This window comes from Ranitomeya imitator, chromosome 4, assembly GCF_032444005.1.
Source record: "Ranitomeya imitator isolate aRanImi1 chromosome 4, aRanImi1.pri, whole genome shotgun sequence".
Classification (NCBI taxonomy): domain Eukaryota; kingdom Metazoa; phylum Chordata; class Amphibia; order Anura; family Dendrobatidae; genus Ranitomeya; species Ranitomeya imitator.
The window spans coordinates 149,544,629-149,570,472 of NC_091285.1; the positions used below are offsets into that span (position 1 = coordinate 149,544,629).

General features: G+C 44.0%; 1 protein-coding gene across 3 annotated transcripts in view; it reads left to right on the plus strand.

Annotated features, from left to right (window-relative positions):
* Positions 1-14,003, plus strand: part of LOC138675633 (E3 ubiquitin-protein ligase RNF14-like) — a 137,365-nt gene extending 123,362 nt beyond the window's left edge. For all 3 annotated transcript variants that reach the window (XM_069764035.1, XM_069764033.1, XM_069764034.1), the window contains exons 6-8: positions 8,181-8,347; positions 9,567-9,694; positions 13,806-14,003. In XM_069764035.1, the coding sequence (XP_069620136.1) occupies positions 8,181-8,347; positions 9,567-9,694; positions 13,806-13,830 (320 nt within the window). In that variant the 3' untranslated portion in view covers positions 13,831-14,003. The remainder of the gene's footprint in view (positions 1-8,180; positions 8,348-9,566; positions 9,695-13,805) is intronic.
* The last annotated feature ends 11,841 nt before the right edge of the window (positions 14,004-25,844 follow it).

Here is a 25,844-nt window from a genome sequence, read left to right on the forward strand (position 1 = left end):
CTGTGGCCTCAGGCAATGCAGCAGGTTCTCCCAGCGGTGATGATCCCAATCCTGGATAGATGGCTATTGTCCAAACGAAAGACTGAGGCACTGAAACGTTTAACCAGTTTACTTTAACAAAAAAGGATTTACAACCAGTCCTGTCACCGGAGTCTGTATGGGAACTCTGAGTTACTTTGACCCTTCCGGGGTCTTCGCCTCTTATTGTACGCAATATCTGTGTGGCCCTGCTGCTGTATGTGAACTGGCTGCCGGCCCAATCTGTCCCCTCCGGGTCCTGGTTCGACGGGCAACCCGAGTCCTTTTATCGGCTTACCCCCTCCAGGAGTACCGCTGAACTCTGTGTCTGTTGCTGCGTCCGACCCTAGTGAAGCTGATATCACCTCACGTTTTTCCGGTTGCTGTATTATATGTAATGAATACAGCCACGGATCCGGTATCCGTCTTTGCGCCTGTTCTGGGTAGTGATTAATGCTACCCGGTTCTCACAATGTCCTTTTTCTCTATCCCTCTTCTCCTCAGGCCGGTGATTTAGGCCTGGTAACAGTCACAGGGCTGTTAGAGATTCAACTGTATGACCTCTCACTTTCAGCTCCTTAGCCCAACTGCCATTTCTTCTCTCAGACCAGAATGGATCAAGGGGAGTCTCTGGAGCTCCCCCTTCTGGCCGGAGGTGATAGTGCAGTCTTGCTATTTTAGTATTTGTACTTACTGTCAGTAACTATTTTTGTGGCAAATACCCCTAGGGGTGCCACATTCCCCCTTAGTTAAGAACAGTACTCCGGGACTGTGGGACAATAACATTTTGAAATAACAATTAATATGTACAGAGTCTTAAAAATGAAAAGTTACAAAAACCACTCAAGGAAACAAAAATAGAGTTCTGTAAAAAGTCACTTCAAATAGCGTCCATTAATACAGTTCTATCCTTGAAGGTATTAGGAAAGGCACTGTACTTAGTGTCCAGGAATTTAGTTCCATTTTTCCAACGGAGTTATCAATATAAAGTCTAAAGAAAGTTCAAAAAGAGCAAAAAGCAAAGTTCAAAAAGCAGTCTTTCCGGAGCTTTGATTTAGTGCCTCCGGGCTGATAAAAAGTTCAAGAATATGCAATAAGTTCATACAGACAAGTCTCTGTAGGCACTGGGCTTAAACGTTGCAGAATGATAACAATGACTATAGTTTTATAGTTGGTAATCTGCATACCTGGCCGGTAATTGACCCTGGGTACTACGCTGTGATCTACGTAATAGCGGTATCTCTTCATGTGGTGTACTACTGTCTACTGCGGATGTAGTATCTACCCGCTCTGCTAAAGATAATTCCACGACTATGGAGTTGGCAAGTCCACCGTGAATGGGATTACTCTGACCAGGAATCTGTTCTTCCCGGCCTGGAACCTCCTGTAGTACGGGGTCAGCCTCTTCCTGTCTTGGGACTTCTGGTATTGGGTTCGGTGTTGGGTAAAAGGCCACCATGGGAACCACTACTGCACCATGGTATGTTAGTAGGGTTTTGGGAAAGTCTCCTATACAGGTGTGATACACTTCCTCTTCTTTTTCCTTTACTGGTTGAACCTGTATGGGTTGAATAACTTCTGGTTCTGGCTGGACAACGTCTGGCTCTTTCAATGCTTCCGGACATAATTTAAGATTGTCTCTTGACACTAGTACAGATGTTAAGCCTCCGTTTTTGCTAATGAGACACATTTTAGGATTATCCACTCTTGTTGGTAAAACTGTGTAGGGTACGGCTTCCCACTGATTGTCCAGTTTATTGGTTCGACGATTTCTGTTGAGCACTTGGTCACCTGGTCTTAATGGGGTCGCTAGAGCATTCTGGTTGAAAGTTCGCTCTTGTCTTTCTCTAGTTTGCTGAAGGCTTCTTTCCACACTCTCTTGCACTTGGCGATACTGCTTTTGCCGTATGATATCCCAATTGGAGTCTTGGACTTCTGCGTCTGGTTTCAGAATTCCCATTTCTAGATCGATTGGTAATTGGCCGGGTCTTGCACGCATAAGGTAAGCTGGGGTGCAATTGGTGGAACTCACCGGGACATGATTATACAGATCCACCAAGTCAGGCAATTTCTCTGGCCATTGATTCCTTTCTGCCTCAGGTAAAGTCTTTAGTAGTTCTATTACAATATGGTTCATCTTCTCGCATAAGCCGTTTGTTTGTGGATGATAGGCCGTCGTCCGGATCTTTTTGCAACCATACATATTACAGAATTCTCTGAAGATCTCTGATTCAAAGGCTGTACCTTGGTCAGTGAGAACCTGTTCCGGATATCCATGGGGTCTACAAAAGTACGTTTGGAACGCTTTGGCTGCTGTTTTTGCTGTCAGATCTTTTACGGGTACTACTACCAAGAAGCGTGAATAATGGTCCACGATGGTCAAGGCATAGACATAGCCAGACCGGCTTGGTGTCAACTTCACGTGGTCCATGGCTACAAGTTCAAGTGGTTGTTTGGTGATTATGGGCTGCAGTGGTGCTCTTTGGTTCTTTTGATCGTTTCTTCTGAGGTTGCACGGGCCACAATTTCTGCACCACTGTTCGATTGATTTTCTCATCCCGACCCAATAAAATCTTTCTCTTAGAAGTACTTCTAACTTTTTCCAACCGAAGTGACCAGCACCATTATGGTAAGCTTCGAGGACCATCTTGACATCTTGTTTAGGCACGATAATCTGCCAAACCAATTCATGTGTTTTCGGATTGGTGTACCTTCTACAGAGCTTCCCTTGATACAGGAACATTTTGCCTCTCTCTTTCCAGAGTTGATGCGTCTCTTCTGGGGCATCCTCATCGGGATATGCACTTTGCTCAGTTAACAGTTCCTTCACCAACTTCACAGCCGGATTGCTGTCTTGGGTGTCAGCCCATCTATGGTGTGCTAACGGATTTAAATTCACCTCTTGTTGTTTCTGATAGGTACTTGACTGATGATGTTTTGCCTTGGGATGATGGAAGGCTGGTAGTTCAATTTCTTCAAGCTCCCCCATTTCTTCTTCTACATCTCTCAAGTGTGGCATCCGGGATAGGGCATCGGCATTTCCATTCTTGCGACCTGCTCGATACTTGATCTTGAAGTTGTAATTAGATAACCGGGCTATCCATCGCTGTTCTAACGCACCTAATTTGGCTGTGTCCAGGTGGGTCAACGGATTGTTGTCAGTATAGACAATAAATTCTGCAGCGGCCAGATAGTGTTTGAAACGTTCAGTCACAGCCCAAACTACTGCCAGTAGTTCCAATTTGAAGGAGCTGTAATTTTCTGAATTTCTTTCAGTAGGCCGGAGCTTTCTACTTGCAAAGGCGATGACTTTCTCCCGACCTTCTTGCTTTTGTGACAGCACCGCTCCTAGTCCCACATTACTGGCATCGGTGTAGAGGATGAAAGGTTGATGGTAATCTGGGTATGCCAGAACCTCTTCTCCGGTTAGTGCCTTCTTTAGTTGTTCAAAGGAGTCTTCCCTTTCGTCGTTCCACTGAAAAGGAGGGTTTCGGTTTGAAGGTTTCTTCGTCTGCCCTACCAAGGTGTCTTGCAAGGGTGCTGCCAACTTGGTAAATCCTTTTATAAATCTGCGATAGTAACCCACCAATCCCAGGAATTGTCTCACTTCTTTTGCGCTGGTAGGTCTTGGCCAATCCCTTATGGCGCTTATTTTCTCGGGATCTGGTGCTACTCCCTCCGAACTCACGATGTGTCCCAGGTACTGTACCTTTGGCTTGAGAAGGTGACATTTGGATGGCTTGACTTTCATGCCATACCTGGATAAGGCTTCGAACACTTCTGCCAGGTCTATTAAGTGTTGTTCGTAAGTCTTTGAGTAGACGATCACATCATCTAGGTACAGGAGGACGGTCTCGAAGTTCTTGTGTCCGAGGCAGCATTCCATCAGCCGCTGGAAGGTACCGGATGCGTTGCAGAGTCCGAACGGCATGCGATTAAATTCACATAGACCCATTGGTGTGGTGAATGCCGTCTTTTCCTTATCTCGCTCAGCCACAGGGACTTGCCAATACCCGCTTGTTAAGTCTAAGGTGGAAAAATAATTAGCAGATTTCAAAGCAGTTAAGGACTCTTCTATCCTAGGCAAGGGGTAGGCGTTTTTATGGGTGATGTTATTAATCTTCCGGTAGTCTACGCACATTCTCATGGTTCCGTCCTTTTTTTTGACAATCACTAGAGGGGCCGCCCAGGGGCTACAGCTGTCTCTTATTACCCCGGCCTGTTTCATCTCCCTCAGCATATCTTTTGCACATTGATAGTGAGCGGGCGGTATGGGTCTATATCTTTCTTTTATTGGGGGATGGTCACTGGTGGGGATTGTGTGTTCTACCCCTTCTATCCGTCCGAAGTCCAATGGGTGTTTACTGAAGACTTGTTCATATTCCGTCACTAGCCTATACACCCCTTGTTTTTGATGGGTAGGTGTTGAATTTATGCCCACGTGTAGCTGTTGGCACCAATCCTCCATTTCTCCATCTGAGCCATTGCCTTCCACCTGACAGGTTGGTTCTAAGGGCTCAATGGTTGTGATGGCATTGTTGTCAACAGTATATAGCTTTGCCATTGTAGCATACCTTGGCAAAGTGACCTCTTCCTCTCCACAGTTCAAAAGTCGTACCGGCACTCGTCCCCGGTGTACCTCGACTATCCTTCGTGCTGTGAGTATAGTGGGTCTGCTGTCGGTGTACACTGGTTCTATTAAGGCTTGATAATCTCGTCCCTTAGTACCAATGGCTGCTCTACACCATACCAGCATTTCTGTTTTTGGTGGGATTACAATAGATGTTGGATCACTTACCCTCACACTGCCGATTTCTCCACCTGCAACTTCTACCTGTTGCCTTAACATCAATACTTTTATTTCCCTCCGGAGAACTCTCTGCTGGCAGGATTGGGCAGTTTCAGCAATTTGCTGTAAGACAGAAATGACTTCGGAAAAGCAGTTCTCTAACACATTCATTCCTATCAATACAGTTGGTTCACAGTTCCGCCGGTCAACATCAACAACAATTATACCCTGTTTCTTCAATTCTACTTTACCAATCTTTATGGTCATCTCCCTGAATCCTAGTTTCGGTACCAACTTACCATTACTGGCCCATATATCTAGTTCAACATCAGAGGGCCCTTTATCAATATCTGCATCAGCCCAGTACCTCTTATAAAGGATATACGGTATAGATGAAATCTGGGAACCTGTGTCCAGCAAAGCGTTGAGGGGCATTCCGTCCAGCACGATAGGGATAATGGATCGTCCTCCGATGTACCTGTCGTGCCAGGGTGTTGGGCCTTGAAAGTTCATTCCTGCGAAGCGGCCCGCATTCCCAGGGGATTCCCGTTTAAATCACAATCTCGTGCAAAGTGGCCTGGCTGCTGGCAACGGCGGCAAATGGGCTGTCCATCCGGTTGGTAGCGGTCGCGGGGTCGTCCTCTCCATGTCGGGTATCTCCGGGGTCTCATCCATGGAACACCTTCTCTACGGTTTGACAACTCCATCTTGGGTCCTCTCATCTCCTGCATGGTTTTAGCCATTGAAGCAACAACATCAGTTAAAGAGTCAAGCTTTTGTTGAAGAGCCTCATTAGTACTGGGCCCCAGGGGCTTAGCAATGGCCCCGGACATAGCTGATGTCACTGGTACTCCATGTTGTTGAGGAGCCTCTGCCATGAGTTGCGCAGGATCCTGATCCCGAGGTGCCTCTGCCAGCTGGAGACGTATAACGCTCTCCTTTAATTGCGCAAATGTCAATTCAGGGTTCTTAAAAACAAGCATGCTCACATGCCCCCGGTGAGAAGGGGTGTAGAGTCCCTCAATAAATTGATCTCTTAGCAGTTTATCCGCTCCGGTGTTAAAAATGGGTTCAGCCAGTGTAAGTGATTTAAGGGCTTCCTGCAGGTTTAAGGCAAAGTCTCTCACGCTCTCATTAACTTTTTGTTTGCAATTAAAGAATCGTACTTTAGCTTTGCTGCTGGCAGTGGTTTCAAATGTAGCTTTTAATCCAGCAAATATGCGTTCAACAGTGCCTTTTAGATCAGCTGCCCATGCTGTGACTTCTCGCTTAGCATGGCCACTTAACTGCATCATCAGGAGACTAACACGCTGAACTTCACCCACAGGGAACATGTCAAAATGGGCCAGCATCTTTTCTCTGAAATCGTCAAGGGTATTAGGCTCACCTTCATACATTGGAAGCCATGGGCCACCCGGGGTATATGGCATCAGCACCGGCATGATGGGCGCCACTCCTTGCACCGCTGCGCTACCGGACTCTCTATCGACACTCTGTCTTTCAGCTGCATTAGCGTCGCCGGGTGCTGCGGCGTCTCCGTGCTGCGACATACTGTGCCCCCTTAGTTAATCCGGACCCTTCCGGTCCTCCGCTTCCGTCGGGATAGTGTAGATTCGTTCCGCTGTGCAGCAGGATCGATTTTCCCCTTGCTCTGATGTCAGAGCGCTCAGCTTGGTGCCGCCCACAATGACACGCCCCCTGCTGCTCCCACCCACCGCGCTCTGTAATGGCGGATTCTGAAGTTTTTCAGTTAGACTGGGGCTCAGGTGATGGCGTAGCTCAATTAACAGTCTCGTGCCTAACGGTTATGAAGTGATTACCTCAGGGGATGGCGGCCATCTTTACTCCATTATAACCAATGGGGAAAAGTCACTTTCAATAGTTTTCAATGGAGAATGGATTTTTCTTTAATAAAGTCAATTTTCAAGATTTTTCATCCAAGTTTTCACAGTTTTGGGCTCCAATCATGGCACACAATACCCGGTATACGGGCTGGCTAGATCCTGTTCGTGACGCCAATTGTGACGCCCAAGAGACCGGGGTACCCAGCACCGGACCAATGGGGTCTGTCTCTTGAGGGGGGTGTCACGGGTGGCTTGACCCGGTGCTGTGGCCTCAGGCAATGCACAGTGTAAAGGGTATCGTGAGGGAACAGGCACTTACTTGATCAGCAGCAGGTTCTCCCAGCGGTGATGATCCCAATCCTGGATAGATGGCTATTGTCCAAATGAAAGACTGAGGCACTGAAACGTTTAACCAGTTTACTTTAACAAAAAAGGATTTACAACCAGTCCTGTCACCGGAGTCTGTATGGGAACTCTGAGTTACTTTGACCCTTCCGGGGTCTTCGCCTCTTATTGTACGCAATATCTGTGTGGCCCTGCTGCTGTATGTGAACTGGCTGCCGGCCCAATCTGTCCCCTCCGGGTCCTGGTTCGACGGGCAACCCGAGTCCTTTTATCGGCTTACCCCCTCCAGGAGTACCGCTGAACTCTGTGTCTGTTGCTGCGTCCGACCCTAGTGAAGCTGATATCACCTCACGTTTTTCCGGTTGCTGTATTATATGTAATGAATACAGCCACGGATCCGGTATCCGTCTTTGCGCCTGTTCTGGGTAGTGATTAATACTACCCGGTTCTCACAATGTCCTTTTTCTCTATCCCTCTTCTCCTCAGGCCGGTGATTTAGGCCTGGTAACAGTCACAGGGCTGTTAGAGATTCAACTGTATGACCTCTCACTTTCAGCTCCTTAGCCCAACTGCCATTTCTTCTCTCAGACCAGAATGGATCAAGGGGAGTCTCTGGAGCTCCCCCTTCTGGCCGGAGGTGATAGTGCAGTCTTGCTATTTTAGTATTTGTACTTACTGTCAGTAACTATTTTTGTGGCAAATACCCCTAGGGGTGCCACATTTACTTCACATGATCTAGGCTACATTGTTGAAGGATGCAGCTTTCTCCTTGTATATGTGTTTTTTCTTTAAGTATGATGTACAAGTGTTTACTTGACCTCTCTCGGTAATTAGCTAATGTTCCAGTGACTATTTCCCTTTCCCACCACCCTCCAGCGGTGTCGGCACTGTCTCTCCCAGGGCTGTGACATTGTTACGGATGTCTAATTTGTCTGAAGGAGGGGAGAATGAAGTGGCTGGAGGCATCATGTGACATAACAATGTCATGTAGACCCGGTAGAGCCAGTGCCGATACCGTTGGAACGATGCCGGTGCATTTCAAACTCAACTTGCGTTCTTATGATGGAAACACCGACCAATGGCTGGGTTCTGTGCTCCAAGCCGCTAGCAATGTGACAATTTATCTGGTAGCCTTCATATTTTCAGAATATATACCTATGTTTTGTTTTCTTGATATCTCCTAGATAAATTTCTTGAATTGAGTGAAGAGTATTTGGCTGCTAATGAGGAAAAAAGAAAAGAAATGGACAAAAGATATGGAGATGTTCTAAAGGCGGTTGAAGGGTTGAGAAATATAGAATGGCTAGGGAAGTACTCCAAGCCCTGCCCTGGTTGTAAAGCTCCAACTGAGGTAAGATATTAAAGGCAGCAGTAAAGAACCTTCTACATAAAACAATCTTTTGTACACATAGTAGGTTCCAGTTAAAACATTTAAGAAGATAAATAAATTAATTAAATTTAAAATACACTTTTAACATATTTATTCAAACATAAGTGCCTTGGTTTCATGTGGTTATATTTTTTATTTTGCTTAATAAAAGTACTTTTCAGGGATGACTCTACCTTTCTGGGCATCCTTTCTTGACAGTCCACAACTGAAATATCATGACTACGCCACACGTGACCATTAGTGATGAGAGAACGTGCTCATATAAGTTGTTATCAGGGCATGCTTGGGTACTAACCGAGTGTCTTCGGAGTGCTTGAAAAATATGTTCAAGTTCCCGTGCCTGCATGTCTCGTGGCTGTTCGACAGCCGCAACACATGCAGGGATTGCCTAACAAATAGGCTATCCCAGCATGTGTTGTGGCTGTCTAACAGCCGCGAGACATGCAGGCACTTGGGACTCAAACACATTTTTCGAGCACATCGAAGTCACTCGTTTAGCACCCGAGCATGCCCGGATAACACCTTATATGAGCACGTTCTCTCATCAGTACTGACTGTCAATTACTTGGCTCAGAAGTTATGTTGATGTAGACAGCTTGAGACTGCTGAGCCCTTGTGATTGGTTGCAGCGGTTACATGAGATGAATGAATTACATCATCGCTGCAGCTTATTAACAAAGACAATATGCAGTGCCGAAGAGACATACTTGGAGCAGTTATGGGTGAATATAGCAAAATTTTGTTTTTTTAACCTTCCCAAACTCACAGAATAAAAAAAAGAATCACAGAAAAAAACATTTAACCCAGTGAGCAAGTTTAATTCTCATAGCACATACATCAAGAATATGGTTGATGCAAATCGATTTGCAAGTCACGTCCATTGGCCACGGCAGTGGTCTGCAGCTGTTGGATGGGAGTGGGAGAGCTGGCTCTTATTTGACGGCATCTGCAGGCTTTCTTTTGATTAGTCATTCTTTGTCACATGTTGTCACATGTGTATCACGCCACAAGGATGACATTGAACAAGCCTAATCAGATAACAGGCGGTTCCCATCTAGCGAGCCAAAGAATATATATATTTATTATCTCAAAATGTGAGTTTTTGAACTGTGAATCTATGACATGTCAGGCGATCCATCATTAACAGATTATTCACTTAGAGATACTTTTCCTTTTACAGAAAATTGATGGCTGCAACAGAATGACCTGCACTAGGTGTCGGCAGAATTTTTGCTGGCTCTGTTTGAAGATATTGCCTCAAGATAATCCATATAAACATTTTGACAGTCCTTCAGAATGTTTTAATAGGTATGTATCCAGAAATAAGAGCTTGCTCAACCGGTTCTTCAGATCTGTCAATGATAATGAGTTTTCTGCCTTCATAATATGTTATCTCTTACACAGCTTCAATCTGGTGTCACAGTTACTTTTATCAACTATATACATTGATCATTTCTAAGATTCAATTTATGGCCAGTGATAATAGAAGATATACACAAGCATATGATTTTGTACCATCTACAAAATGAATAGAGTGCTCATTTCGTTTATAATCTTCATGAATATAGGCACTCCATGTATAAATCTAGCGGTTTCTTACATGACCGCAAATAGCAGAACACATAGCTACTAGTGATGAGCAAATATACTCCTTGCTCGGGTTTTTCCGAGCACGCTTGGGTGGTTTCCAAGTATTTATGACTGCTCTGAGATTTAGTTTTCCTTGCTGCAGCTAGATGATTTGCGGCTACTAGCCAGCTTGATTACATGTGGGGATTCCCTAGCAACCAGGCAACCCCCCATGTACTCAGGCTCATGTACTCATGTACAAAAACCGTAAATCATCCAGCTGAGGCAAGGAAAACTAAATCTCCGAGCATTCATAAATACTCGGAGATCATCCGAGTGTGCTCGGTGAAACCCGAGCAACGAGTATATTCGCTCATCGCTAATAGCTGCATAATAACTAAAGACACTCCCTGCATACATCCAGCTTAGTCAAATACCTAAAAAAAATCTTTGTTTCAGTGTGTTCTCCTATTGAAAATTACCACACACTGAGATTCAACCCTGTCCTTCCTCTAACACAGGGGTGGGGAATTTTTTTTCTGCCAAGGGCCATTTGGATATTAATACCATCCTTCGGAGGCCGTACAAACTCCGCCCACAAAGTACATCCTGACTCTGGCACTGGTGTCAGGACGTAATCTTTCATTGCATGCCCTTCAGGCTATGTGCCCACATTGCAGAAATGCTGTGAAAATGTCCGCAGCATTTCCGAAACTCCCTGCCGCAGGTAAAACGCATGCGGAATTCGCATGCATTTTCCCACAAAACACAAGCGTTTTGCAAGCGTTTTTAGCTTGTAGAATGCTAGTGTTTTCCAAGCGATTTGAAGCATCGCTTGTAAAAGTGATTGACAGGTTGGTAACATTTGTCAAGCATAGTGCTTGACAAGTGTGACCAACATTTTACTATTGATGCTGCCTATGCAGCATCAATAGTAAAAGATAGAATGTTAAAAAAATAAAAAATATGGTTATTTTCACCTTCCGACAGCCCCCGATCTCCTCAGCGGTGCTCCCGATACGTTCCGTTCCCAGGGATGCTCTGCGCAAAGAACCTTTGTGACGTCACGGACGCGTGACCACGACATCATCTCAGGTGATTCGTGCATTGCATCCCTGGGAACGGAAGCCGCTGCGTGCACCGCTGAGAGGCGGGAGGACTCCGGGGGCTATCAGAAGGTAAGTATATCCCTATTTTTTATTTTAATTCTTTTTTCTTACATGAATATGGATCCCAGGGCCTGGAGGAGAGTCCCCTCTCCTCCAGAACTTGGGTACCATCTGCACATGAAGCACTTACTATACGCATGGTGGGCATAGCCACATGTGTAAAGTGAGTGTTTCAATGCAATCCTATGGTGGCAGAATCGCCGTGATTCCACAGAAATAATGAACATGCTGCGGATTTTACTGCTATGCGATTCCGCAGAGGGAAAATCCGCAGCATGGGCACAGCAACTGCAGAATCCCATAGGATTGCCTCATGAGTTTTTAAAGCATTTTTAAGCGTTTCCGCTGCAGCAAAAAACGTGGCAGAAACGCATAAAAAACGCAATGTGGGCACACAGCCTAAATGTTCAGTAGTGAACACTGCATGTGTTTGCTAACAGAGCAAGAAGAAATTAATAAAGCTGGTTGTAATCAAAATATACCTCCCTTGCCCAAGAATGCGGTCCCTGAGAATCGGCTCGGGGTCTGATAAAAGGTCATCGAGGGCCGTAAATGGGCCGTAAAGGGGTTCCCCACCCCTGCTTTAACATATTCCCCTCTTTTGCTTTATGTTTGTCAAATAATGAAGTTGGTTAACCAAACACTACTTCAGAAAGTGAAGGCATAGGCATTTAACAACATGGGTTAGTAAGAAGTGACATTTTAGGAATTAGTTCGATGTTCTGGTTTGAGGTTCTGGTCTTGGCTATCACTGCATCTCATTTACCAACATATTTGCTGGCATGTCATATAACAGGTCTTTTTCTTCACAGACCCATAAGGCTGGCTGGCCTGATGCATTTTTGAGTCCTAAAAGTTTCCCTACTACCTCTCCAGTGAAATGTGTTCCCATTACTTTCTTTTAACTCTGGAACCTTATATTGACATACCACTTCTGCATCAGCTGCTTAGCTGTTGCTTTTGTGGTTGTTTTCACACAGGGCTAGGCCTCAGGGCAACTGTATGAAATCAATCTGCAGTTGCTGAAACTAATAAAATAATCTTGGGCTGCAACTTTGCAGGACCTTCCTGAGTTGTGTTTCATCTCCAACTGGAGCATGTTACAGATTAGAGAGGCAGGTTGGTGTGGTTCTTGTGTAATCTGTGTTAAAAGTTTTCAGTTAATGAGATGCCCGTGTTCTGGGGCGGGACTGTAGGTAAAGTCTTATATTCCTGTTTAAAGCCAGAGAAACCAAGGAAAGACCTGCCCGCAGGCCCACCCCGAAGCACAGCTCATCATAGAAATAGACTGTTTGTGCTTCGAGGCGGCCTGTGGGCAGGTCTTTTCTTGGTTTCTCTGGCTTAGAGCAGGAAGACTCTGCCTACAGTCCTGCCCCGGAAAACGGGCATCTCATTAGCTGAAAACTTCTAAAACTAATTACACAAGATCCACAAGATGGATTTCTTCACCCCAGCTATGACTTTACTCAGTGTAACAGCACCAACATGACAATGCCTGTAGTTTACTTAGCAAAATCCTTATGACGGGTTCTCTTTAAGCACACAATGTTATCTAGACAATCTGCATATCATTCTACTTGTCAGACAGTTCCTCATATACAACACAGCCATAGATTTTGTCCATACACAGCGCCTTACATAATTTCAGAATACAGAGAAACTGAGTTCAGACACACTGCAACCTCCAGACCATGGATATTTCAGTGTACCCTTGTGAACAGTGTAATCCCAGTGTATCGCTATATACAATCCAGCTCTCAATGAGAGCCCTCATATACAGTAGAGCCAAAGACAATGCAGCTGCCAGAGAGTGCAATCATAAACAGTGTCAGTCCAGCCCCACAATGGAAAGTGCTTTAAACGTGTAGAAATAACGTTTAGGTTTTAATATTAAAGGGAACCTGTCGCCCCCAAAATCGAAGGTGAGCTAAGCCCACCGGCATCAGGGGCTTAGCTACAACATTCTGTAATGCTGTAGATAAGCCCTCGATGTATCCTGAAAGATGAGAAAAAGAGGTTATCATACTCATCCAGGGGCGGTCCCGGTTCTGTTCTGGTCCGATGGGCGTCGCGGTCCGGGGCCTCCTAACTTCTTACGATGACGTCCTCTTCTTGTCTTCACGCTGCAGCTCCGGCGCAGGCGTACTTTGTCTGCCCTGTTGAGGGCAGAGCAAAGTACTGCAGTGCTCTGGCGCTGGGAAAGGTCAGAGAGGCCCAGCACCTGCGCACTGCAGTACTTTGCTCTGCTCTCAACAGGGCAGACAAAGTGCGCCTGCGCCGGAGCCTGAAGACAAGACGAGGACGTCATCGTAAGAAGATGGGAGGCCCCGGACCGGACTGCAATGCCCATCAGACCAGAACAGAACCGGGACCGCCCCTGGGTGAGTATAATCTAACCTCTTTTTCTCATCTTTCAGGATACATCGGGGGCTTATCTACAGCATTTCAGAATACTGTAGATAAGCCCCTGATGCTGGTGGGCTTAGCTCAACTTCGATTTTGGGGGTGACAGGTTCCCTTTAATACTAATTCCTGTTTACAATTCCACTGATCTTCTTTGTATTTTGTCATATAATGTATAATATATTATATATTCTCCAAGCCATGCTGGTTCAACAAATGCTGCTTCATGTGCCTTTATGTAGAAAATGTCATGATTTTCTTTGTTTATTAATTTGCAGATTGCACGAAAAAGAAGAAACCTGATTTGTGCCTTTGTGACTGGGGTCCTTACAATAACATTTATACCATGCCGATGCCCACACGAGTGATGGCCAGGAGATTTAGAATACCTCTCTTTTCCTTACCAATAAAATGTATTTTACCACTAATATCTATATTATATATCAATATATGATTAAAGTATTCTGGAACTGAAAGTATCAGTTATTGATAAGATTTAAAAGGAAAAAAATACTCAGTTTTCACAATTTGTGAATTATTTTGCTGATAAAAGAAAATATGTATTAACATAAAAGTTGCCAACATAATTTTGTAAGCTATTAAGATGAATAAAATGTATAATTTAGAGTGTGTGGGATGCCCTACACAGGCATACTATGGATGTGTAGTACTGAGCTATAATAGGGCTGTCATAGAGGTGCTTGAGCTCCTTGTTGTACCTAAGTATGCCTCTGATTTCATGTGGAGGCACACTATTGTTTAGTTGTGTCAGAATTGTAGGAGCTAAACAGTTTTTGCGCCTGGAGCACTGCTGTGTGAATAAGTCTTTATCGCTGTAATAGGATTTCCATTAAGGTCCATGAGGCCTTTACCTCCTTAACCCATTTCCAACATGGGGCGCAATAGTATGTCGATAACGGACTCCCACTGTTTAGTGCAGGTTCCGGCACTGAGCCTGCACCTTTCCAGGCACATGTCAGCTAATATATACAGCTGACATGTGCCCACCACAGCTGCGGGTGGATTTCTGTGCATGTTATCAGGCCAAAATCACCAGGGTATGTGAACTTTTGATCAGGGTCATTTGGATGTTTTGGGTTGTCATTATGATTTAAAAAGAGAAAACACAGCAGTTTGACAATAAATGGCTTCAACCAACCACTAACCATGAGTGGAGAAAAAGTTTTGGTGTTATCATTCATATTCTCTGAAAAAAGGCCAAGAAAGCAAAAATTCTGCCGGAGTAAGTAAACTTTTGAGCACAACTGTATATTTCATAAAGTGTGTCTGTAAATATTATCTATATGTGTGTGTGTGTTCATGTGTGGGTGTTTATGAAAGCGGCAACATAACAATACCTGTAGTTTACTTAGAAAAGTCCTGCTGACACTTTAAGCACACAACGCTATCTAGACAATGTGCATATCACATTGCTTGTCAGACAGTTCCTCATATACATACACACACACACACACGTCTGTAAATATGTGTGTATGCATAATGTTAGTATATGTGTCACTATAGGACTGGCAAGTAAACTGGGACCAGGGGCACCTTTCCTGGCCCTAGCACTAGGGGGCGCCCTAACTCACCCTGTTCCCCGGGATACCTCAGATGACGAGGATGCCGTGGCTTCCGCCTTGCCCTGTCTCCTAACTGCAGCCCTGCCTCTGTCCCCTTCCGCCACCCAGGGAAGAGAGGCGCTACCATGTACTGCAGTACACCAACCCAACAGACAGGGGAACAAAAGACAAGGGTAAAAGAAAATTCCGCTCACACAAATATACTCTCACAAATAACAGAGGTATTCACCAGGGTGTGAAGGATGGGAGAAGAAAGTAAAGCAGGTAAGGATGAGGAATTTTCAAGCATACAAACCAAGCAACAGTCATACAATAAACTCCTCCAGCTCTCCAGACACCAGCTCTTGACTCCTCAGGTCCATCTAGCAGGAGCTATCTCAGACAAGGATCTAGCCTGAAGGCCCAGCTTTTATAGGAGAGAGGAGTGGCTAACCCAGCACAGCTGAATGCAGGGATTACCACATGGCTGATTAACCTCTGTCCTGCTGAAAGAAAACAAATACAATTTAATATACTGGAGAAGTGCTTCTTCTCAGTGGTGAAGCATGAGCCATCAAACGCTGCGGTCTTCTGGTACTGCTCTGTCGCGGTAACTTCATGACAATATGCCAGTTATGTGCTAATGTGCAGCAACTGAGGTGTGAGCAGGGGCAGGATGGGGTGGGTGGCTGGGAGGCAAATGCCCCCCGGGCCGCTACCCCAGCAGCTGTGCAGGGCCGGCCACCTGATGGCCGCGCACAGAAAACTGCGCGCGGCCGTGTGTGCTGTGCTGTGATGCGGCCGGCAGCAGACACAGCCACTCACATCAGTCTGTCTCCTAAGTTGCAGACCGCGACTTGTGAGACCTCAGCGCGCTCATGCAGGGGGCACGGAGGCATCATTGTCTCACGTTGCTCTACAGGCCAGAAGAGAAGACGGAGGCTGCGCTGCCGGGAATCAGGATGAGATGAGTATAAACTTCATTGTTTGTTATATGAACGGGCTGTAGGGCCATCCTACTATATATATTGGGGGAACTAGGGCCATAATACTGTGCATATAGGGGCTGGGGCAATGATACTTTATATATGGAGGAACTGGGACCATCATACTGTATATATGGGGGCTGGGGCCATAATACTATACATATGGAGGAACTGGGGCCATCATACTGTATATATGGGGGCTGGGGCCATCATACTTTATATATGGGGGCTGGGGCCATCATACTTTATATATGGAGGAACTGGGCCATCATACTGTATATGGGGGCTGAGTCCATCATACTTTATATATGGGGGCTGGGGCCATCATACTTTATATATGGAGGAACTAGGGCCATCATACTTTATACAGTTAGGGCCAGAAATATTTGGACAGTGACACAAGTTTTGTTATTTTAGCTGTTTACAAAAACATGTTCAGAAATACAATTTTATATATATAATATGGGCTGAAAGTGCACACTCCCAGCTGCAATATGATAGTTTCCACATCCAAATCGGAGAAAGGGTTTAGGAATCATAGCTCTGTAATGCATAGCGTCCTCTTTTTCAAGGGACCAAAAGTAATTGGACAATGGACTCTAAGGGCTGCAATTAACTCTGAAGGCGTCTCCCTCGTTAACCTGTAATCAATGAAGTAGTTAAAAGGTCAGGGGTGGATTCCAGGTGTGTGGTTTTGCATTTGGAAGCTGTTGCTGTGAGCAGACAACATGCGGTCAAAGGAACTCTCAATTGAGGTGAAGCAGAACATCCTGAGGCTGAAAAAAAAGAAAAAATCCATCAGAGAGATAGCAGACATGCTTGGAGTAGCAAAATCAACAGTTGGGTACATTCTGAGAAAAAAGGAATTGACTGGTGAGCTTGGGAACTCAAAAAGGCCTGGGCGTCCACGGATGACAACAGTGGTGGATGATCGCCGCATACTTAATTTGGTGAAGAAGAACCCGTTCACAACATCAACTGAAGTCCAGAACACTCTCAGTGAAGTAGGTGTATCTGTCTCTAAGTCAACAGTAAAGAGAAGACTCCATGACAGTAAATACAAAGGGTTCACATCTAGATGCAAACCATTCATCAATACCAAAAATAGACAGGCCAGAGTTAAATTTGCAGAAAAACACCTCAAGAAGCCAGCTCAGTGCTGGAAAAGAATTCTATGGACAGATGAGACAAAGATCAACCTGTACCAGAATGATGGGAAGAAAAAAGTTTGGAGAAGAAACGGAACGGCACATGATCCAAGGCACACCACATCCTCTGTAAAACATGGTGGAGGCAACGTGATTGCATGGGCATGCATGGCTTTCAATGGCACTGGGTCACTTGTGTTTATTGATGACATAAGAGCAGACAAGAGTAGCCGGATGAATTCTGAAGTGTACCGGGATATACTTTCAGCCCAGATTCAGCCAAATGCTGCAAAGTTGATTGGACGGCACTTCATAGTACAGATGGACAATGACCCCAAGCATACAGCCAAAGCTACCCAGGAGTTCATGAGTGCCAAAAAGTGGAACATTCTGCAATGGCCAAGTCAATCTCCAGATCTAAACCCAATTGAGCATGCATTTCACTTGCTCAAATCCAGACTTAAGACGGAAAGACCCACAAACAAGCAAGACCTGACGGCTGCGGCTGTAAAGGCCTGGCAAAGCATTAAGAAGGAGGAAACCCAGCGTTTGGTGATGTCCATGGGTTCCAAACTTAAGGCAGTGATTGCCTCCAGAGGATTTGCAACAAAATATTGAAAATAAAAATATTTTGTTTGGGTTATGTTTATTTGTCCAATTACTTTTGACCTCCTAACATGTGGAGTGTTTGTAAAGAAATGTGTACAATTCCTACATTTTCTATCAGATATTTTTGTTCAACCCTTCAAATTAAACGTTACAATCTGCACTTGAATTCTGTTGTAGAGGTTTCATTTCAAATCCAATGTGGTGGCATGCAGAGCCCAACTCGCGAAAATTGTGTCACTGTCCAAATATGTCTGGCCCTAACTGTATATAGATGAACTGGGGCCATCATATTTTATATATGGAGGAACTGGGGCCGTCATATATGGGGAGAACTGGGGTCTTCATACTATATATATATATATATATGGAGGAACTTGGGTCTTCATACTATATATATGGAGGAACTGGGGCCATCATATTTTATATATGGAGGAACTGGGGCCGTCATATATGGGGAGAACTGGGGTCTTCTTACTATATATATGGAGGAACTGGGGTCTTCATACTATATATATAGATGAACTGGGGCCATCATATTTTATATATGGAGGAACTGGGGTCGTCATATATGGGGAGAACTGGGGTCTTCATACTATATATATGGAGGAACTGGGGTCTTCATACTATATATATGGAGGAACTGGGGCCATCATATTTTATATATGGAGGAACTGGGGCCATCATATATGGGGAGACCTGGAGCCATCATGCTATATATATGGAGGAACTGGGCCATCATACTATATATATGGAGGAACTGGGTCCATCATGCTATACATGAGGGAACTGGAGCCATCATACTATATATATTGAGGAACTGGGGCCATCATACTATATATATGGGGGAACTGGGGCCATCACACTATACATGGGGGAACTGGAGCCATCATATTATATGTATAGGGGGCACGGGCCATCATACTATATATATGGGGAACTGGGGCCATCATGCTATATATAAATGGGGAGAACTAGGAGAATCCTACTATATATGGGGAACTGGGGCCATCCTACTATATATATATATATATATATATATATATATATATATATATATGGGGAGAACTAGGGCCATCATACTACAGTTAGGGCCAGAAATATTTGGACAGTGACACAATTTTCGCGAGTTGGGCTCTGCATGCCACCACATTGGATTTGAAATGAAACCTCTACAACAGAATTCAAGTGCAGATTGTAACGTTTAATTTGAAGGGTTGAACAAAAATATCTGATAGAAAATGTAGGAATTGTACACATTTCTTTAAAAACACTCCACATTTTAGGAGGTCAAAAGTAATTGGACAAATAAACATAACGCAAACAAAATATTTTTATTTTCAATATTTTGTTGCAAATCCTTTGGAGGCAATCACTGCCTTAAGTCTGGAACCCATGGACATCACCAAACGCTGGGTTTCCTCCTTCTTAAAGCTTTGCCAGGCCTTTACAGCCGCAGCCTTCAGGTCTTGCTTGTTTGTGGGTCTTTCCGTCTTAAGTCTGCATTTGAGCACACAAAACACACACAAGTCTGGTATTATCCTTCAAAAATAAAAATCTGATTAACCCCTTTCTGACCTTTGACGTACTATCCCGTCGAGGTGACCTGGGCCTATCTGACCCTCGAGGGATTAGTACGTCATAGCGATCGGCCACGCTCACGGGGGGAGCATGGCCGATCGCGGCCGGGTGTCAGCTGCCTATCGCAGACATCACATCACGGACCGCCCCCGGCACAATAACCCCCGGCACACCGCGATCAAACATGATCGCGGTGTGCCGGCGGTATAGGGAAGCATCGCGCAGGGAGGGGGCTCCCTGCGGGCTTCCCTGAGACCCCCCAGGCTTCCTTGAGGGTCTCTTACCTCTCCTCCCTGCAGCAGGCCCGGATCCAAAATGGCCGCGGCATCCGGGTCCTGCAGGGAGGAAGGTGGCTTACCAAGTGCCTGCTCAGAGCAGGCGCTTGGTAAGCCTGCAGTGCTGTAAGTCAGATCGCTGATCTGACAGAGTGCTGTGCAAATTGTCAGATCAGCAATCTGTGATGTCCCCCCCTGGGACAAAGTAAAAAAGTAAAAAAAAAAATATTCCACATGTGTAAAAAAAAAAAATAAATAAATTCCTAAATAAAGAAAAAAAAATATTATTCCCATAAATACATTTCTTTACCTAAATAAAAATAAAAAAAAACAATAAAAGTACACATATTTAGTATCGCCGCGTCCGTAACGACCCAACCTATAAAACTGTCCCACTAGTTAACCCCTTCAGTAAACACCGTAAGAAAAAAAAAAAACGAGGCAAAAAACAATGCTTTGTTATCATACCGCCGAACAAAAAGTGGAATAACACGCGATCAAAAAGACAGATATAAATATCCATGGTACCGCTGAAAATGTAATCTTGTCCCGCAAAAAAAGAGCCACCAAACAGCATCATCAGCAAAAAAATAAAAAAGTTATAGTCCTCAGAATAAAGCGATGCAAAATAATTATTTTTTCTATAAAATTGTTTTTATCGTATAAAAGCGCCAAAACATAAAAAAATGATATAAATGAGGTGTTGCTGTAATCGTACTGACCAGAAGAATAAAACTGCTTTATCAATTTTACCAAACGCGGAACGGTATAAACGCCTCCCCCAAAAGAAATTCATGAATAGCTGGTTTTTGGTCATTCTGCCTCACAAAAATCGGAATAAAAAGCAATCAAAAAATGTCACGTGCCCAAAAATGTTACCAATAAAAACGTCAACTCGTCCCGCAAAAAACAAGACCTCACATGACTCTGTGGACTCAAATGTGGAAAAATTATAGCTCTCAAAATGTGGTAATGCAAAAAATATTTTTTGCAATAAATTTCAGTGTGTGACGGCTGCCAATCATAAAAATCCGCTAAAAACCCCCCGCTATAAAAGTAAATCAAACCCCCCTTCATCACCCCCTTAGTTAGGGAAAAATTAAAAAATTTAAAAAATGTATTTATTTCCATTTTCCGGTTAGGGCTAGGGTTAGGGCTAGGGTTAAGGCTACAGTTAGGGTTGGGGCTAACCTAAGGGTTAGGGTTGGGGCTAAAGTTAGGGTTAGGATTACATTTACGGTTGGGAATAGGGTTGGGATTAGGGTTAGGGGTGTGTCTGGGTTAGAGGTGTGGTTAGGGTTACCGTTGGGATTAGGGTTAGGGGTGTGTTTGGATTAGGGTTTCAGTTATAATTGGGGGGTTTCCACTGTTTAGGCACATCAGGGGCTCTCCAAACGCGACATGGCGTCCGATCTCAATGCCAATTCTGCATTGAAAAAGTAAAACAGTGCTCCTTCCCTTCCAAGCTCTCCCGTGTGCCCAAACAGGGGTTTACCCCAACATATGGGGTATCAGCGTACTCAGGAAAAATTGGACAACAACTTTTGGGGTCCAATTTCTCCTGTTACCCTTGGGAAAATACAAAACTGGGGGCTAAAAAATAATTTTTGTGGGAAAAAAAAGATTTTCTATTTTCACGGCTCTGCGTTATAAACTGTAGTGAAACACTTGGGGGTTCAAAGTTCTCACAACACATCTAGATAAGTTCCTTGGGGGGTCTAGTTTCTAATATGGGGTTACTTGTGGGGGGTTTTTACTGTTTAGGTACATTAGGGGCTCTGCAAATGCAATGTGACGCCTGCAGACCAATCAATCTAAGTCTGCATTCCAAATGATGCTCCTTCCCTTCCGAGCTCTGCCATGTGCTCAAACGGTGGTTCCCCCCCCCACATGTCAGGTATCAGCGTACTCAGGACAAATTGGACAACAACAACATTTATGGTCCAATTTCTCCTGTTACCCTTGGAAAAATAAAAAACTGGGGGCGAAAAAATAATTTTTGTGGAAAAAAATGTTTTTTTCATTTGCACGGCTCTGCGTTATAAACTGTAGTGAAACACTTGGTGGTTCAAAGCTCTCACAACATATCTAGATGAGTTCCTTAGGGGGTCTACTTTCCAAAATGGTGTCACTTGTGGGGAGTTTCTACTGTTTAGGTACATTAGGGGCTCTGTAAATGCAATGTGACGCCTTCAGAACATTCCATATAAGTCTGCATTCCAAATGGCACTCCTTCCCTTCCGAGCCCTCCCATATGCCCAAACGGTGGTTCCCCCCACATATGGGGTATCAGCGTACTCAGGACAAATTGGAAAACAACTTTTATGGTCCAATTTCTCCTGTTACCCTCGGGAAAATACAAAACTGGGGGCTAAAAAATAATTTTTGTGGGAAAAATTTTTTGTTTTATTTTTACGGCTCTGCATTATAAACTTCTGTGAAGCCCTTGGTGGGTCAAAGTGCTCACCACACATCCAGATAAGTTCCTTAGGGGGTCTACTTTCCAAAATGGTGTCACTTGTGGGGGGTTTCAATGTTTAGGCACATCAGTAGCTCTCCAAACGCAACATGGGGTCCCATCTCAATTCCTGTCAATTTTGCATTGAAAAGTCAAATTGCCCTCCTTCGCTTCCGAGCTCTGTCATGCGCCCAAACAGTGGTTTATCCCCACATATGGGGTATCAGCATACTCAGGACAAATTGTACAACAACGTTTGGGGTCCATTTTCTCCTGTTATCCTTGGTAAAATAAAACAAATTGGAGCTGAAGTAAATTTTTCATGAAAAGAAGTTAAATGTTCATTTTTATTTAAACATTCCAAACATTCCTGCGAAACACCTGAAGGGTTAATAAACTTCTTGAATGTGGTTTTGAGCACCTTGAGGGGTGCAGTTTTTAGAATGGTGCCACTCTTGGGTATTTTCTATCATATAGACCCCTCAAAATGACTTCAAATGAGATGTGGTCCCTAAAAAAAAATGGTGTTGTAAAAATGGGAAATTGCTGGTCAACTTTTAACCCTCATAATTCCCTAACAAAAAAAAATCTTGGTTCCAAAATTGTGCTGATGTAAAGTAGACATGTGGGAAATGTTACTTATTAAGCATTTTGTGTGACATATCTCTGTGATTTAATTGCATAAAAATTCAAAGTTGGAAAATTGCGAAATTTTCAAAATTTTCACCAAATTTCTGTTTGTTTTTTTTACAAATAAACACAGATAATATCAAAGAAATTTTACCACTATCATGAAGTACAATATGTCTCGAGAAAAGAATGTCAGAATCACTGGGATCCGTTGAAGTGTTCCAGAGTTATAACCTCATAAAAGGACAGTGGTCAGAATTGTAAAAATTGGCCTGGTCATTGACGTGCAAACCACCCTTGGGGGTAAAGGGGTTAATAAGCAGACAAACTACAAGAGCAACAAATGTACGATATAGGAAATACTGCAGCTGTCAGTCATATGACCTGTCTATTATGTGTATGTGTGAGCTAATATATACTGCCAGGGGGGAGGGCTTCCTGTTGGCTGGGGATTTATCAGGCTGCCTATAGCCACCAATCACAGCTCAGCTTCCATTTTGCTACAGTTAATTAATCTGAGCTCTGTTTGGTTAATATAGGCAACAAAGGACATTCTCAGTATAACAAAGCTTGTGTGAGGTAATAGCATGTCAGTTAAGGTGTGTTGGAGCAAAGGCTGATGTCTGTCACATTACATTCTATGTGAGAGGATATAGAAACTGCCAGTTACAGACTATTCTTACCACAATAATGCCTCATAAGAAAAGGAATTCTATGGCATGAATGTCAGCTGATGCGAAAAGAAAAGCTGCATTACGGGCCAATGAAAAATGTGAAGACCGAAAAAAAGGCTGACACACATGAGAACAGCAGCTGCTTCTTTAAGAGCCAATGAACTTCCTGAGCAGAGGGAGGCGAGGCTTGCAGAGAAGAGAACAAGAGCTGCTTCCTCAAGGGCCAATGAACTTTCTGAGGAGAGGGAAGCAAGGCTTGCAGACATGAAAACAAGAGCTGCTTCCTCAAGAGCCAATTAACTTTCTGAGGAGAGGGAAGTGAGGCTTGCAGACATGAAAACAAGAGCTGCTTCCTCAAGAGCCAATTAACTTTCTGAGGAGAGGGAAGCAAGGCTTGCAGATAAGAGAAGAAGAGCTGCTTCCTCAAGGGCCATCTCATCTCAGCAGAGAGAAGGCTGACTTGCCACTAAGAGAATTGCTATTTCTTCCACAAGGGCACAGGAAATGGTTGGAGAAACATGCTGCCTTTTGTTAGCAGTCAGACATAAACTATCAGGATAATCCTAGATTTCAGATAGGAAAAATGGATGTGGTCTGCATGTACTGCAGTGCCCTGAAATTGAAAGATGAACCGCCAGGTTTATGCTGTGCAAATGGCAAGATAAAACTTCCACCTCTCCTGTCACCACCAGATCCCCTAAAGTCTCTGATGACAGGTACCAGTACAATATCAAAGCATTTCTTGGACAACATCAGGAAGTACAACTCCAGCTTCCAAATGACATCATTTGGTGCAACAAAAGAAATGTTTACAACAGGTTTTATGCAGACATTTAAAGTTCAAGGACAGGTTTACCACTCAATTGGCTCACTGCTTCCATTACAAAGTGAAGAACCTCAATTTGCTCAACTCTTTTTCATGGGAAATGCAGAAGCAGAGGCTCAGCGGAGATGCTCTTTAATTCCTAACACTCGCCTTGATATTGTCACCATTTTGCAGCAGTTCCTTCACTCCAACAATCCATATGTTCAACTTTTCAAGACTGCACTTGAATGCATGCCAAATGACGATTACAAGGTTGTCATTCAAGCTGACAAAACACCACAAGGTGAACATCAGCGATGTTTCAATGCTCCCACATTTGATGATGCTCCTACATCTTGATTGTAGGTAATGATTTTCAAAGCCGTGACATTGTGCTTCAGAAAAGGACCAATAGTTTGCAACGAGTAGCAGAAACTCACTGGTCCTATGATGGTCTGCAATATCCAATCATCTTTTGGCAGGGACAGGATGGCTATCACTTTGGAATACCTCAGACAGATCCTACAACAGGCAACCCTTCAGGAAAAAAGTGTCTGCCATGGACTTTTATGCATATAGGATCATGACAAGATTTGCAAGATTTGCAGAGGAAAATCACATCTTTAAATGCAAACACCTCTTCCACCAATTTATTGTTGACATGTATGCAAAGATTGAGAGTGAACGTCTTTTATATATCCGACTAAATCAAAAGAAGCTCAGGGCAGAGGAATATATTCACCTTAGAGATGCTGTTGCAAATGATGATGATCCAAAAGAGTTGGGGAAAATGGTTATTCTTCCATCAACTGTCACTGGAAGCCCACGACACATGCATGAATACACACAGGATGCAATGACTTATGTGAGAAAGTATGACCGTCCAGATCTTTTCATCACCTTTACTTGCAATCCTGCCTGGGAGGATGTTGACAAGTCAAAAAAAGGTGAATCGCCATAACCTTATTGCTCGGGTTTTCAAACAGAAACTTTCAAAAATGACTAATCTCATCACAAAATCACATATTTATGGTGAGACGCAGTGCTGGATGTATTCAGTTGCATGGCAAAAAAGAGGCCTTCCTCACGCCCACATCTTGATCTGGCTGAAGCAAAAAATACAGCCTACCGAAATTGACAATATCATCAGTGCCGAATTGCCAGACCTTCAGAATGACCCATTGCTGTTTGACACCATCACAATAAACACGATCCAACGTGTGCTACAAGCTCCAACAGCTCTGTAGTAAGCTCTGTTCTGCTCCCTTATCTCTGTAGTAAGCTTGGTGCTTCTCCCATATCAAATTCAAATTCAAATTCAATATCTCTGTAGTAAGCTCTGTTCTGCTCCCTTACATCTGTAGTAAGCCCTGTTCTGCTCCCTTATCTCTGTAGTAAACTCTGTTCTGCTCCCTTGTTCTGCTCCCTTGTCTCTGTAGTAAGCTCAGTTCTGCTCCCATATCTCTGTAGTAAACTCAGTTCTGCACCCTTACATCTGTAGTAAGCTCTGTTCTGCTCCTTTATCGCTGTAGTAAACTCCGTCCTGCTCCATCATCTCTGTAGTAAGCTTGGTTTTGCTCCCGTATCTCTGT